General features: G+C 39.8%; 2 protein-coding genes across 3 annotated transcripts in view; one reads left to right on the top strand and one right to left on the bottom strand.

The window, feature by feature from the left end:
• The first annotated feature begins 136 nt into the window (after positions 1–136).
• Positions 137–10,324, top strand: LOC105397326 (zinc finger protein 853). The gene is made up of 9 exons (XM_048623069.1): positions 137–330; positions 417–622; positions 5,876–6,256; positions 6,605–6,703; positions 6,906–7,100; positions 7,638–7,696; positions 8,265–8,422; positions 9,587–9,727; positions 10,179–10,324. Exons 2-9 carry the CDS (start codon positions 431–433, stop codon positions 10,322–10,324), a joined length of 1,371 nt encoding a protein of 456 aa, XP_048479026.1. The 5' UTR covers positions 137–330; positions 417–430.
• A 591-nt stretch (positions 10,325–10,915) lies between these two features.
• Positions 10,916–16,919, bottom strand: part of LOC105383065 (moesin/ezrin/radixin homolog 1) — a 34,505-nt gene continuing 28,501 nt past the window's right edge. For both annotated transcript variants that reach the window (XM_038107841.2, XM_038107823.2), the window contains 6 exons: positions 15,701–15,961; positions 15,185–15,290; positions 14,560–14,694; positions 13,988–14,134; positions 13,031–13,234; positions 10,916–12,657 (listed from right to left, as the gene is read on the bottom strand). In XM_038107841.2, coding sequence (XP_037963769.1) covers positions 12,493–12,657; positions 13,031–13,234; positions 13,988–14,134; positions 14,560–14,694; positions 15,185–15,290; positions 15,701–15,961 — 1,018 coding nt within the window. In that variant the 3' untranslated portion in view covers positions 10,916–12,492. The remainder of the gene's footprint in view (positions 12,658–13,030; positions 13,235–13,987; positions 14,135–14,559; positions 14,695–15,184; positions 15,291–15,700; positions 15,962–16,919) is intronic.

Below are 16,919 nucleotides of genomic sequence, written 5' to 3'. Positions count from 1 at the left end.
ATTTTAGTTGTAGGTATTTTTTATTTCCACGAACGAATGTCACTTTCTTAATCAATCGATTACGATTTGACTGGATTTTGTATGACATCACTATTATAACAAGATATTAAATTTTAATCTGTGGTGATTTGTTTATGAATAATATGAATATGATTCAATCTGCAATTTACCAAAACTATTTAATGACTATTTCCATGTATTTTGACCAGTATTTACACTTATTTCTAATGAAAACTATTGTTTTTCATCAAAACTAATCTTTGTATCCTACAAAACTAATTCAATTGTATTCATACACGCAAATTCTCCACTGATTTAGTCAGTTTTGAGGTTAGATAAATATTTATTAGCTAGAAATTTATTGTAACACAGAAACTCGTGAAATTCCTTTACTCTAAATTTATACAATGTTGCAGGTAAACTATTCATAATGTTGTCGCCAAAAAGGAGGCCGTTTCGAACGTACGCCCGAAAAAGGCCTCAATTCCAAGAGATCGAGGGAGTGAAGGACGCCTGCCGACTTTGCCTCAAGAAGTCTCCATCCATGGTGTCCATATTCTCGAGTGAACCCAGCGACGTCTCCTCCCTGGCCACCAGGATCATGCTGTGTGTGGGGCTTGAGGTTTGTTGAGTCAGTGTTGAGTGTTGGGGAATGGTTATAGATGGTTTCAGTATCATTCAAAAATCAAATCAAAATCAAAAATGTATTTATTGTTACAAACAAATCATTAACAAAAATGGCAAGGGCCCTTGTACTAGGTGGTAACCTGTATTACTAGGTACCCCGCTCTTTCACCACGACAATAATTATTTTAAAAGTAGCAGTATATTAAAACAAACACTGTACGCTATTAATTTAAGTTTTAGAATTGTAGGTATATATATTATTATAACTATCCGAGTTGGTTAGTAATGTAATGTGTGTGTGTGTGCGTGCGTGCGTGCGTGCGTGTGTGTGTGTGTGTGTGTGTGTGTGTGTGTGTGTGGTGTGTATGCAACAAGATTCTCTGTTTCCTTATAGCTAAATTTTAACAATAGATTAGGTAACTTTCTTTTAATTTCGTTAATAGTCAAAGGATAAATTTGAATTATTTTATTTACTTTATTATAGATTGATGAACACTGGATCATAAACTGTTTTTTGGCAAATTTAGTATTAAATATGGAAGACCTACAGACAATGTCATTTCTTCTTTTGAGCATATGTTGTTTGTCAAATGGTAAGCTTTTATGTTTTTTTAATATAATATTTAAAATATACATTTGCCGCGCAGTCAGTAATTTATATGTGTTATGCAATTCATAAGTTGGGAACCGTATCGGCTTAAATTGCATAACTTTTATAAGGGCTCTCTGGGCTCTCTCGATGGTTATAAAATGGGTCTTAGCTGCTCCACCCCACACAGTTATACAGTAACATAAAACTGATTGGGCGAGTGCTTTATAAGTAGTTATTACAAGTTTAGCATTTGCGACATGTCTTAACTTACTAAACACCCAGATCAGCTTTCTTACCCTATCAGATGTGTTGTTGATATGTGGTTTCCATGTAAGATGCTGATCTAGTGTGACTCCCAAGTATTTAATATTAGTTTCCCTTACGATTTTACTACAGGGGCAATTATTTACGTTAGGGTTCGCACAAGAATGTACTTTAATACTAAACTCAGCATCTGGTAGGGTATTTTTGCGGATCGAAAAAGGTACAAACTTTGTTTTTTTAACGTTCAACGTAAGCAAATTATTTCTTAGCCATTTAGAAACTTTAGTAAATCCGGACTCAGCAATATTCTTTAGGCTGTCCCAGGATTCTTCTTGGAAAATAAGGGCTGTGTCGTCGGCGTAAGTATAAATGTTACAATTTTGGATTTCTAAATTGCAGAGATCGTTAACGTATACTAAAAATAATGTTGGGCCGAGGACACTGCCCTGCGGGACGCCGTACGAGATAATTGTAGAGTCACTGACGCATTCGCCAAGTTTAAGCTGTTGCTGACGATTTGATAAGTAATCCATGAGAAGCATGTGAGGCAAACCTCTAATACCATAGGCATACAGCTTGTCCATAAGAATGGGAACAGAGACGGTGTCAAAGGCCTTAGCGAGATCTAGGAAGACACCTACACATTTATAGCCTTTATCTAAGTTTTTGCTAATGTCTTCCGTCAATGCTAAAATTGCATCTTCTGTAGAAATTCCATTTTGAAAACCGAACTGATTTTTTGACAATAATTTATTTTTAGTAAGGAATGCTTTGAGTCTGTTATTTAAAAGTTTTTCTAATATTTTCGAAAACACAGAAAGTACTGATATAGGCCTATAGTTATTGACTTCGTCTCTGCTTCCACCCTTATGGATTGGAGTAACTATAGCTCTTTTAAATACCGTTGGGAACTGTCCCTTTTCAAAGCAGAGGTTGCATATGTGGCAGATAATTGGAGTGAGTAGGTTTTTGGCTAATTTAATGAACTTGGAAGTTATGTTATCCCATCCTGGTGCTGACTCATTAGAAAGTTTATTAATAATAGTTTCTACTTCTAGGCAATCAACTGTTTGAAGAACAAAGGAGTCGATGGGGGGATTGCGAATAGGGCTGTCTTGTGCTACTGGTGGCGAGGAAGCAATTAACTTTTCAGCAAGGTCTTTACCAATATTAGAGAAATGTTCATTAACGATGTTGGCAGATTTCATTGTAGATGACGAAATGGATTTTAGTTTCTTAGAGTCGTTAGATTTATCCTTATTGAGATTACAAATTGATCTAATTGTGTTCCAAAGTACTTTGGGGTTATTACTAGCATTACTTAGTTTATCCCTTTCGAAGTTATTACGGAGTTTCTTCACTAGCTTATTGCAGAAATTTCTGTAACGTGTATAGGTTATTTTAAGTATTTGGTTGTCAGGATGCTTTTTAACATTGCAGTGTAAATTATCACGATTGCGAATGCAGCGTAACATACCAGGTGTTATCCATGGTTGGATGCAGCGTTTTCTGGAGGGGATATATTTAGTAATTTGATTATTTTTTATTGTTGTGGAAACCAAATCCACTAGCGTCTCCGCAGCTTCATTGGGATCTTTTAATTGAAGTATAGCTGGTAGTTTAGGTTCTAAATCGCATAATGTTTGTTCATATTTTACCGAAATCTTTGTTTTAAGTACAACACGGCGACTAGGTCTTGACATTAGATTTAAAATCACAGAACAGTGGTCAGTGGGAGAGTTCGTCAGGACTAATGCTTTTGCAGGATGTGCAGTTTTTATCATAATGTGATCATAGCACATCTTATCACGTGTGACAAGTCTATGAGCCGGGAGAAGGCCATGATAAGGTGGTTAAGTAATTTTGACTGTTTTGGTCTATACTATCCTGTTTAATATCAATGTTGATATCACCTGTGATAATTATGTTAGGATGACCCTTATACGAACTAAGCACAGTTGATAGAGATGATGTAAAATCATCCGTGCTTTTGACTGACGGAGTGCGATAGATGCCTATTAAAACGGTGTCTGCAAGTGTTAGTACAAGGCAGGATGCATTTTTAACACATGGTTCAGTCACTTTACAATTTAGGTCTTTCTTCACATAAAATATAACTCCATCACATTTATTTAAGGTATTTTTTGTATGATACGAGGTATAGTTATCATTTAAGGTCGGAATTGGTTTATCTTTGTTAAGATGGCATTCTGTTAAGACAAGAATATCGCATTCAATTTTTAGTTCGGTTAGAGTTACTTGAAATTGGTCTAAATTTTTATATATACTTCGTATATTTTGGGTCAGTATATTTAGGTGATTAGTTATTTTTATATAATTTTGTACATCATGTGGTTTGCAATTTATAACCTGGGCCACCTGTATATTGTCCAACTCTGCATTTGTTACCAATGTACTATCCATTATAAGAGTTGACATAAGATATCATAAACGTAGTATGTTTTAGTATGTGTTTTTTAAAGGGGTAAACTAAGTTATTACAATCACGTGATATTATTAAAAGTATCAGTATATTTTTTGGGTATAATGATTTGCTTCTATTCTGGAAACATGAGTGGTGCATTAGGAGGTTGATGTGATCGAGTGTGAGATGTGAGTGAGTTATGTATAGAGCTGTTGGTGTTAGGAGTGTATAGCTATCATAAAGTGTTAGAAAATACAAAAGAAAAGTAACAAAATAAACAAAACATAGTCATTTTTCGTTTTCATACATTCGTTGAACTTGAGATTCATTGATTATCTTTATGATTGGAGAGTTTTCATCCTTTCTGATGTAGACGCTACCAAGGTTTGTCCAGCAGAATTTATAATTTTTGGCTTTGACCAGTTCTCTAGCCAAATAGAACAATCTGCTACCTTTTTGAGTAAGGTGGTCGGACACATAAATAGCCGTTTCGCTACATTTTAATCCCAGATTATTGGTACTCAGCTTGTTGTTTTTGTTATGTATATTGTAACTCTTAGCGGCTTTGGTAAGGTTCGTTTTTTGTATGTATGAAGAAAGCTCGACGACAATTGGCATTTTATCTCCCTTAGATGCTGTCCTGAAGACATCTTTTATATCTCTTGGCTGCATATCAATGTTGAGCGACTTAGATAGGCTCGTAACCATATTGACAAGGGTGTCTTTTGTTTCGCCATTTAATTTCGGAACATTCTTCAGTTCTACTGAGCACTTTCTTTGTGTTTTTTGTAGTTCTTCGACCTTATTCTCCAACAGAATGATGTACTCTTTATCTTTAGCTTTTTCTTTATCTATATTCTCCATCTTCTTCAACAGGTCGTCATACTGCGCAGACAAAAAGCTTAAGGAACTTTCAATAGAGTTGAGAGATGATTTAATCTCGACTCTTTCACTACTTTGTTTGTTCATCCATGATGATAACATATCTTTGATCTCTTTTTTAAATTCGGCTAAATCAGTAGAATCATAAATTTTTTCGGCAGTTTCATCGTCCTCGCGGGGAGGCGCCGCAGACTTGTTTCGGGTTGTCACATTTGAGATGGAATTGTTCGAAATAGGTCTGATAGGCGAGTTGGTGTAATCCCCGGCTTTTTTGGATTTTGCGCAGCAAGAAGGGCAAATCCAAGATCGCAGTCGGCTAGCTGATAGCGTCGGGGTCTTAGAACACGTTGAACAATAGACGTCCTTGCAAGTTGAATTTGAGCAAGTATAGTAGTTAACGGCTTTAGACTCCGTTTGGCAACCTGAGCAAATCATTTTCAACACTGGCGAAATATAAATAAATATGAGTCCTCTCAGATGCAAAAACTTTGGATGGTCGATCTGTCTTGTCTGATGAATGGTTGATCTAAGACCGCCAAGCTGTGACGTCGTCAAGTTACCTGCAAGCGAGCGGGCGCGGAAATCGCACGCAGATATGACCCGAATGACGATGCGCGAAGTCGCAGAATAGCGGAGCGCACTTGAAGCTACCCGTTGTTCATAGATAATAGTTAAAATATAGCACTATTACTAAAGCACTTATTTTTCTCACTTTTACAGCTTTTATATGATCATTTAAACACTTTTAGATACTATTGTAACTGCTGTTGTATTTACGGCGAGAACTTTTGCGTAACAACGCTTAAAATAATTTTAATTATTGGAGCAAAGATTAACTGTGTTTACTATTTGACCGGAGGTGGCAAAGGAATTCATTCTTGTGAATTAGACTGAACTTTAGCATTTGAGCTAAGAGAAACCCTGGTCTGACAAAATTGATTGTTCATAGAGTTTCTGTTTGATATTGAAATAACTATGACAGTAAAGGTAATAGGGCACAAATAGTCCATAAAATTTGTTGTTGAAGTGGATTCCATTCACAATATCAGCACAGCAGTTAATGAACTCATCTGTTTATCTTCCAGATGACCTGTGAAGAGCAGCTGCCCAGCATGATCTGCATGAACTGTCACTCGCAGCTCGAGACTTGCTACAAATTCAGAAAAATGTGTGAGACCGCATACCAGAAACTAAAACTACACTTGCAGGCAGTCAAAATAAAAGAGTTTCAACTAAATAACCCAGTGAAAGTAGAAAAGGATGAGAAAGAAACACTAGTGAATGAAGTAGAAGATCAAGTAGAAATCAATGTAGAATCAATAGATGCAGAGCCTCTGAGACAAGCCGATGTGACTGATAAAATGGAGTATATAGATGCAGTATTAGTTATAAGTAATGATGATGGAAACATCATGTATGATAATGAGAATAGTCAAATTGGTGATATTAGGCAGAGTACAACTGAGGTATGTATGCATGTAAAATTTGCATTTTTTCTGTGTAGGAACATCATCATGTAGGTTTTGTGATCAAATATCTACCAGTGATAGGCATAAAATTTGTGTATAGTACAATATTTTGCGAAGCAATTCATTATTGTGTATGATCAGCAAGATTTTATTGGATTTGTCTTCAAGGTGCCTATTACCTTGCTAGATAACTAAAGGATTATCTGTGCTGAAGGTACCTTTTTATTTCAGTATAATATCAATCATGTCACATGTCTCATTTTTACGTAGGCAACATGTATAATATGTGATGGGTAAAATTTATAAATTGTAGAAATATTAAGCTATGTAGCTTGCTTGTTTTAGATAAATGAAGAAATGTCACAAATTCAACCAATAGAAGTGGTGAACCACAATCAACAAGTCAGTCTATTAAAAAGCAGTCATTCACAAGGTTTTGTACAGGTAATTATTAAAATTAATTGATTTGCATCTGAAAATATGAGTAGCAATTTTATAGACAACATTGGAGTTAACCATACAAAATTCAGAATTTTGTCACAGTATTTATATGAAGCGTCTATTTGTGTTTTCGATGTAACTTTAAAGCCTTTTCTTCATTAAAATAAACCATCCCAGTTCACCAAAACTTCATTCGACCTTCCAGAACATTCCACAAGCACCTCCACCAGACGACAGCACTTCAGCGGAGTCACTCTTGTTGCTGCTCCGTGAAGAGCTGGCCTCGGCCGGGGTGCTTGGAGCGGGGGGTGAGCCGGGGGGGGACCCGGGCTGTGTGTTGGAGCTGGTGACGAGGGACGGCTCCGTGGTGGTTCTGCAGTTGGAGGAAGAGGAGGTTGAGGTTGGTGTATTCTTGTTTCTCATAAGGCTGGCTGGTAGAAAATGCTTTTAGCATTACGTCCACCTTTTGTACACTTATATTTCATATTTGTGCAATATAGTATCAAATAAATAAATAAATAAAAAAATAAGTATAAGAACTAAGGCTAACCGCACACACGCAATAATGGGTCTCCTTCCAATGAAAAAAGGGTTTTAGGCCTAGTCCACCACGCTGGCCCTGTGCGGATTGGCAATTACAATCAAATTCAAAGTAGGCACAGTAGGCAACCATATCATTGCACGTGTGCGCCTAATAACAAGTCCTTTGACATTACCCTTACTGTATTGCAATTAAAATTCACAATTGTTGTAGTTCACATAAATGAAACAGGATAGGATAGGCCTTTCCGAAGCATACACAACACAACGCTCCCTCCTTAGCATGAGGTTGGTGTATATGATATGAACCCAGGAATGTTTTGAACTTTATCCTATTGACGTGAAAATATGTAAACGTGTGAATCTTTCTTTAAAACCTATGTTTCCTTTTTTTCAGGATGATATAATCAAATCAATAAGAAAATGTAAAGGAAAAAATTTAAAGAAAGAAGAAGAGTAAGTTGATTTATTAAATCCCTATTACACCTTTTTGATTTATTGATTGTAAATGTATTCTTCTGCATGAAAATCTTGTTTGTAACATTTGGTATGAAATGTCAATGTACCAAAAATTATGATCTTCACAGCATCAATGTGATTCACACACGCACCGCCTCACCGCGCGGATTGCGGATTTATCATAGTAAATTTCCAGGAGGCAGTGTGTGCGGAAAAGCGTTTTTTCTTTATAAACTGTAATTTTTGCATAATGATAATCGGCCCACGTAAGAATAGCTTAGCAATAGAATAGCCTATTTTCCACCACTCGGAACTAATCCTAACTAATATTATAAATGCGAAAGTAACTGTGTCTGTCTGTCTGTCTGTTACTCTTTCACGCCAAAACTACTGAACGGATTTGAATGTAATATTTTATTTTTTATTTGTTGGTATACATAAGGTCTAGACCTTGAGAAAGAACATAGGCTACTTTTTATCACGGAATTCCCACGGGAAAACTTTTTAAGGCGAAGCGAAGCTCGCGGGAATAGCTAGTTTTTTTATAAACATTCATCATCCTTAGCACTCAATGCCGCATCTGCAACAAGCGCTTCTCCCGTCGCGGCGCGCTGCGGCGCCACGAGCGGGCGCACGGCGGCGCGCGGCCCTTCGCGTGCGCGCAGTGCGGACGCACCTTTACGCAGAAGGAGGTCATGAAGCGCCACGAGCTGATACATAGAGGTAGGGGCCGGTTCGCGTGTTGGCCGCTAGATGGCGTAGTACACAGAGGTAGGACCTGGTTCGCTTGTTTCACGCTAGATGGCGCTATGAGCGCGCGCACGGCGGCGCGCGGCCCTTCGCGTGCGCGCAGTGCGGACGCACCTTTACGCAGAAGGAGGTCATGAAGCGCCATGACTTGATACATAGAGGTAGGTTCGCTTATTTTAAGCTAGATGGCGCTACGGCCAACAAGTGCCCTCAGTACGGAAATTATTGAATGTCAAACTTCATCACCTGCACGCAGGCCACAAGCTCATACACAGGCGTAGAAGCTGGTTCGCGTGTTGCCCGCTAGATGGCGCTATAGTACACAGAGGTAGGAGCTAGTTCGCGTGTTGGCCGCTAGTTGGCGCTGTAGTAAACAGAGGTAGGAGCTGGTTCGTGTGTTTGCCGCTAGGTGACGCTGTAGTACACACAGGTAGGAATTGGTTTGAGTGTTGGCCGCTAGGCGATTTAGTAAACAAAGGTATGAGCTGATTCGAGTGTCGGCCACTAGATGGCGCTGTAGAGTTGGTTCGCTTGGTGGACGCTAGATGGCGCATTATATGAAATAATGAAAAGTGGAACTATCTATAACGATGAAAATAGACTCTAATACTAGTTAGAAAAGTTAATAATAAAATGTAAAATATATTAACCTTTGAAGGGCCATTAAATTGAATCAATGCAGTAAAAAGCTAGTTGCTGCGATTACGCTTGCGTTTTTCGGTCCTAAAGTTCGCTGTTATTCAGTCGGTTCCTAACTTAGAAACTTATTAATTTCTTAAGTTCCCTAAACAGTCAAAACCAACAATCATGAACCATGCGTGGGTCTCCCTTCAGCCCTCCACATCGACAGCTGAATGGTGTAATGGTTAGTGACCCTGACTACTGAGCCGAAGGTCCCGGGCTCTATTCCCGTCTGGGGCAGATATTTGTTTAAAGGCAGATATTTGTACTCTGGTCTTGGGTGTTGATATTTATACATATTTAGTATGTATCTATGTATTTGTGTAGATAAATTAGCTGTCCGACACCCATAACACAGGTTATGCCTAGCTTGGGGTCGGATGGCTGTGTGTGAGATGTCCCCACATATTTATTTATTTTATCTACCCCACACTAACCAACCCAATTCCCCCACAGAGAAGCGTCCGTTCGCGTGCACGCAATGCCCCAAGTCGTTCACGCAGCGCGGGGCGCTCACCTCGCACGCGCGCGCGCACGGCGCCGCCATGACGCTGCACGCGTGCCCGCATTGCCGGAAGGTGTTTCTGCATGCGTCGGGTATTTAATTACATTACTCATTATCAGCACTAAAAAGTAAGAAAAAAAATTGCATGCATATGCTCACGACTGTAATCCGAGGTGCGGACTTTTCGCTGTGCATTTTTATACTCACGTGATAGGTCGCGATGTCGCGAGCCGTAACGCCGTTTTTGAATAAGTATGTACAATGCACTTATGTTACACATATAGAATCTAGATGTGCAGGTTTCCTCACGATGTTTTTACTTCACCATAAGAGCTATGGTATACATTGTAATTAAATTACGGATACAATCGCGCATCTCTGGGCGTGAGAAGCGGGCGCTTACCCGACTGAGCTACCATCGCTGAACTGATATCTCATTTTGCTTTGGGTCTATCCGGGGAGATGCTGACTTTCACCACGGTGCCGGTGGCATAGCATTTCCGGTTTCTAAAAAACCTAACCTAATATTCTACCTGTCCCCAGGTCTAAGCCGACACGTGAAGACCCACTCGGGCTGTGTGTTCCACTGCGGCGAGTGCGGCCGCGGCTTCAAGGACAAGAGCTCGCTCAAGCGACACATCCGGAACAACACGCACAAGACAACGCTCGCACCGCCGGTGGACACTTGATCTTAACCGCGGGTTTAGATTGTGAGGTTGCATTCCATTTGTGAAGGTATTGTGGACGGGTGATTTGACGTTGGAGACATAACATTAGTTCATATTTTCAATACCTATTCATCAGAAAACTGCTGGTTGCGTATTTCATGTTTAAATAGTAATGTATTCATAATACGCTTACTGTACCTACTGGAATTATATTTAAAAGTTAATGCTTACTAGAATTAGTAAACATAGATTAATAGTCATATCTTAGTGATTTTCTAAAACAGATGAGTTTAAAATGATTAAGTATGTTGTTTGTGTACAAAAACTGAATGAAGTAATAATGTAAATAAATTTTTATTATCATCATAGACATAAGTAGTTAAAATTTATAAATAATATTTATTTTGTTCAAGAAGCAATAATATAAACAATCAATTTTAAATGTTAAAATTATATACTTATTTTTTTAATTAACAGTGACTGGCACCGATCGATGTACTAATTAAAATGAACTGTGACCAGGGGAAATAGCTGGTATAAAACAAAAACACAGAAGGTGCAAGTCGTCACAAACCAATAATCGTCATGATAAATAAATAAAACGCAATTGAATATTTACTTAAACATTTTATTGGAAAAAGTTTCATCCTAGATTGAAAGGCAACATGGTATTGTATAATTTTAGAAAATAATGACAAGAACAATAGCTGAATACTGTTGTAGAGGATCTGCTACAGGCTGTATGTACAGACGGAGAGGGGCTGCATGGCACTGTGAGCCGGCCTGGGCCCGGGCTACACAACTCAACCCGAGAAACATAATATGGAATGCCTTTTTCACTTAAAAAATAAAACATTATACACTTCCACTTAGCATACACTTTTTAAATATTTTTAACTGCTATTTCGAATTTTAAAATTTGTTCTTACAATAAGTAGATTAGGCCCGATGTGACTGCGCGAGCTCGCTGCGCCGCTCATTATACATATTAATATCAGCAATTTACAGAACAAACATCAAGTAAATAACAAACTGAAGTGATCGATAACATTTTGAAGCTCTAATTCAACTCCTATATCTAGAATATAATATAAATGATTATAAAAATAAATAAGGGGCTTGACCCCGTCCCTTTAGCCCCTGGCAACACCGGCGCAAGATGGCCGCCAGGGTTGCCACAAGACCCACCGCAGCTTATATTCATGTAAATATATAGAAAGGGTCCCGATCTAGATATGAACACAGTACTGACCGTCGGTCGTACATACATACAATACATATATCGTGTATACGCCCACTTCACTAACATAATCAACAGGCAAACTATATTAAAATATATCTACCACAATAAGAAGTACTGAATAACTTTATGAGCACACAGCGCTACAATTTATTGACTCACATTTCCCGTTAAGTATTTTAAGTATATATAATTATTGTTAGCGAATAAAATTCATGTAAAACGAATTAAAACTGAGGAACTGAGCGCCTTGCGTGCCGAATGCAGAACAAACAGCTCACGGTTATCAATCCAAGAATCCAAATTAAATTGTATATTCGGTTATAGCACATTACGGTCTAAAATAAAATTACTATTAAGTAATAATCAATATTTACATATAGTCCCGACTCTATCGACAAGTATCTAAACACACGTAAGCACCACCATTCTAATTTGACCTCTATTGCTTCGTTACAAAAGTTAAAATCCGGCAACTAACTATCACGTTGGACGGTTTATCGTAAATTCAGCCGCTGATTCGGAAATAATACTTGTCTTTCAAAGTAAACAATCAACTTACAAATATATACCTCGAACAAGCTTAGACGCTGTCGGCCCCCAATATATAGAAATTGTAATAATAAAAATAGATTCTTTTAAACTTAACACGTTATTAAGCTAGAATCGAATCGCATCAACAGAATTTACATCGTAAAGTGTTTTGGCACTATTGTAGGTCAACGCGAGGCGCAACGTCTAATACCAACCAACAGCTGTCCGGGTGCTTACCGAATACCGTAACTACAGAAACCGTTACTAAAAAGCCCGCAATCCCAAGGCGTGTGATTATCAAAAAATACTCTTTTCTACAAATGTTTATTCCTTATTCCAAAAAGTTTTCCTCTCTCCTTTAGGGTTGCGGGCTTTTCGTCCATGCGGGTGTTAGTGGACGCAGGGTTGCCACCGCCTACATGTTCTCGAACTGGTCGACGCGGCGCTTGGTGTTGCCCTTGCGGATCTCGCGCAGGGTCTTGTACTTGTCGCGGCCCTGACGCACGTTCTCGCGGTGGATTTTATCCATGGACGTCTCCTTGGTCTCGTCGCGCGACTGCGCCAGGTCCTCCTTCAGCGCCTGTGGACGGGAAATAATAAAAACATAAGATATAATGTATTATGTAAAAAAGTAAGAAGAGACAGGTCGTAAAAGCGGGCCCCGATATAAGAATAGAAGTACATAAAACGCAGTCGAAATGCGGTAGCAGCTATTACTTGGAGCTGCGTTCATAAACTGCGACATTGGCGCTCTTTGCCAGATCTTAGGGCGTCTGACTATAAGACTGTCTTATAAGCGCAGGGTGGAATTTTATGGACATTCGTGCTACAGTCCGCCAGATCTTCGGGTGTCTGACTCTAAGACTATCGCCGAGTTGCAGAGAGGAACTTTAAGCTTATGTTCGCCAAAAAGACAGCGTCTAGCACAGGGTACAATTTTATCAGTGTCTCACCTTGAGCTGATTATGCAGGCGCTCGTTCCGCTGCTGCAGCGTGCGTCTCTCGTGCACGGGGTCCACGAGGTCGTCGGGCGCGCGGGACAGCTCGCCGCCGCCGCTGTCGGACGCGCCGTCGGACGCCGCGTCCGCCTCGCCGCTTTCAGAGACGTGGTGGTGCGCGGGCGTCGTGGCCGCGGCTAGCAGGGCTGCTGCCTCGTCCTGGGAATGATTATGATAATGTTATGAGGGTTTACTTCAATGAAAATGATGATAAAATATGGAGGTTAATTTGTACGGCCTTCCAACTCCAAAGTAGCCTGAGCTACGGTGTTGATAGTGTTCATTGAAAAAGGTTGGAGATAACAATAGCTACCTCTTACGGACAATCACTCCATAAATAACATTCAAAACCGTAACGTACGCAATAGGCACTACACACAGCGACATCTACCAACCACTCCATGAACTTCTCTACGCAAAAACCTCTAACACTGTCATCTAGTCGCCACTCTCGGAACTTCTACTCAAACCCTGCCATCTAGCGGCCGCACTCGGAACTTCTACTCAAACCCTGCCATCTAGCGGCTCCCCCCAGAACTTCTTCTCACCTGCTTGCGCCTTGCCTCCTCCACCTCCTGCAGGCGCCTGGTCTCCGAGTCCTTGGTCTCCATCTCTTGTAGTATGTGCAATGTCTTTCAGACAACCTTCTAGTATTTTTAAAGTGCCTAAAACGCAATCTGCCTATTTCGCGTTATGCCTAAATATAATTTAAAATAGGCGTTTCTAATAAGTTTGTACGTTTTTGTCTGTACTAAGTTTGTAAGTTTTTGTCACTGTGACATCTACCTTCCACTCCAGAAACCCAAAAACCTGTAACACTGCCATCAAGCGGCCAAACTCGGAACTTCTACTTCAGCACAAAAACTTCAAACATCGTGCCATCTAGCGGCCACTCTCATCACTACTTCTCACCTGCTTGCGCCGTGCCTCCTCCACCTCCTCCTGCAGACGCCTGGTCTCCGAGTCCTTGGTCTCCACCTCTTGTTGGATGCGCGAGACTTCTTCCTGCTTGGTGCGGATCTCTTCTTCGAGCTTGGCGCGCTCGGCCGCTTCCATGTTCTGTTGGGATGAAGATTTGGGTTAGTAAGAAAGAAAATGAAATGATATTTATTTCGGATGCACAGTAACAACGCAAAACAGTTTATTAATAGGTTAATGACGTGGATGTAAATATTGAACCTCAGTCAAATTGGTTGCTGGTAGTAGTTTAATAGGAAAAAAACATACCAATGTACATACTTATAAACGACCAACGAAATGGCGACTTTAGACTTGGACCAAGTTGGACGAAACATTCCGTGAGCTAATACCGATTCCTTCTCTTGACATCATCTCAACACTCGACATTATTATATCTCGTGATCTACATACAATATTTCTATGAGATATGTCTTGTGCCAGAGTATTGAATCTATTTATGTATTTACAAGACATCAGTCTTTATCTTATGCGCGATGTATGTTGATTTAGTTTTTGTGCTATACCTTGGTCTCCTCGAGCCGCGTCATCATGGCCTGCAGTTCGTTCTGGCGGTGTTCCAGCTCCTCCTTGGCCGCTTGAAGCTGCTTCAGCTGCTCCTCCAGCCGCCGGATCATGTCCTGGGCTTCGACGAGGTTCGCCTGAGGAAGAGGGGTGGGAGGTTAGGGGTAGATGGCGCTGTTAGGATGTTTGTAAACACCACCCGTGTTTCATTGTTAACGATGTTTTCCGTGGTTATTCGTTGAATTTATTTTAGTTAGATTCTTGGCTGAATTTGTCACAATGGACTACTTCTTATCGTATCAATGACAGACACCTACGACAAGACAATACCTAGACTAGGGTGAAATGATTGGCAAGTCAGATCAGCATCTGTTGCTGACTACCCAGGGTCGTGATGGCGTATCGGATAGTCTCATTCGTGAGGCGTGGGATCGAATTTTAGTGCTATCAAAAATCTAAATAATTTTATTTTAATTCGACTCTTTTTTTGTAAGTCTCATTTTCCACTAGCAAAAATTATAGTTTGACATCGCTAAAACAAAAATGTATGTCTTTAGAATTGACATGAATGTTCCATTACACATAGACGAAGTTACCTATGTAAATGTATGTGTGTCTGTGTGTTACCTGCGAGCGCTCCATCTCCTCCTGCATGTGTCGCAGCCGGTCTTCGTACTCCTGCTGCTTCTTCTCGGCCCTCTCGCGCGCCGCGATCTCCAGCTGCAGCTTCTCTCTGTTAGGGATTACGTACGGTTACTTACGGTATAACATGCGCTACATTTTACATGAATTTTATAGGAAAACACGAAATAGGTGATTAATTACTGGTTGGTTTTGGGGCTAAACATTGCTATGAAGTTCTTCTTAGAACATAGGACATATGAGGCAACCGCAAGGAAAACACATGAACACACAAACGAGGGTTTTTCAGGCTGACTGGATGGATATGTCTTGGAATACGCTCCACCTTACAAACTTAATTATACCACTCAACAATCATCTCACACACATATATAGACAACAAATCTCTTTATGGCTTTAATTTTGGTTAGTCTGTGGCCCATGAAAATTCTATTGCCTTATACGCCTCAGTCAAGTTAACATAAACATTTCTTTATTGAAACAAGTTAAGTCAGAACGAACCTCTGCTGTTGCTTAGCCATCTTCTCCTCTCTAGCCTGTGCCTTCATCTGCTGCACATCAATAGTGTCCGGCTTGCGCCTGCGCATGTACAGCTCGTGGTTGCCCATGCACAGCGCCAGTATACGCTTGTTCACACGAACTCGTGGCGCGAAGAACACGAAGTCTGGCGCCTTCTTGTCTATCGGCTTGATGATGAACTTGCGGTCGTTGAACGAGATGTTGCGGATTTCCGACCACGGGAAGCCGATTTTTGGCGTCAGTCTGTGGAGGGGAGAGGGTTAGGTTTGAGAATATTGTGGTGATATTTTGGGGGGTGAGCAAAATTACAGTTCTAGATAAATCTCTCTAAGTAATTATGATGAATTAACCTTCGATTTTGTTTGATTAGAGCTAACAAAGGTTCAGAATCTATAACATCTGTTGAACGTCAAGAGAATTTCTGTCCGAAATGTATAAATAACGAATTGTCATCCAAAAAACTCCTAATCATCTCACAGCTGGAAACATATTGTAATCAGTATAAAATCAGTTTTCGTTTAATTTTTATGACGTAATTATTGCATAGTAAGGAAATAAGTCAAAGAAAGATAATAACATTGATTGATGGAATATTTGCGTGTATAAATCTCTGCCAAGCAAGATTCAGGTGCGATAAGATAATCACTACCAATTACTTACTACAGCGACTAATCGCTATTAATAATAATGAATTATGTAAATAACTTATGTAATGTTTGCGGGTCATATAAAAATACATCACTTCCCACTACATCTTATGATGAATAGAACCTTATGACGCTAATGATGTCAGAGTTACTTTCATACGATTTTAACATCCCAACATAAGTCCCAAAATCATATGTATGAAAATTGCGCTGTATGAAGTCTTCGTAGCTTATGAGGTCTTTTCACGACGGAAGCTAGACGGCCTTCATTTTACCCTGTATCCTGCACTTACAGAACGCTGCTACGCTAACAACGACTACCTTGTTGTATCGATACCGACAGCATTACAGCTGTTTCGTTCTTTATTTACTAAGCTAGAGCAATAATCAGCACTTCTAACATGCCAACTAACTATAACTACATAAAAAAACCCACTCACTTATCATCCTTCTCATAGATATTCAGCCCCAACGCGTCAACTCCCAGCCACAGCTCCGTGTTCTTCTTGTTGCGGATCTCGAAGTAGTTGACTCACGAAGTAGTACATCTCGAG

The sequence above is a fragment of the Plutella xylostella genome, chromosome 9 (genome assembly GCF_932276165.1).
Source record: "Plutella xylostella chromosome 9, ilPluXylo3.1, whole genome shotgun sequence".
NCBI lineage: Eukaryota > Metazoa > Arthropoda > Insecta > Lepidoptera > Plutellidae > Plutella > Plutella xylostella.
This window is presented reverse-complemented; position numbering and strand designations above follow the sequence as displayed.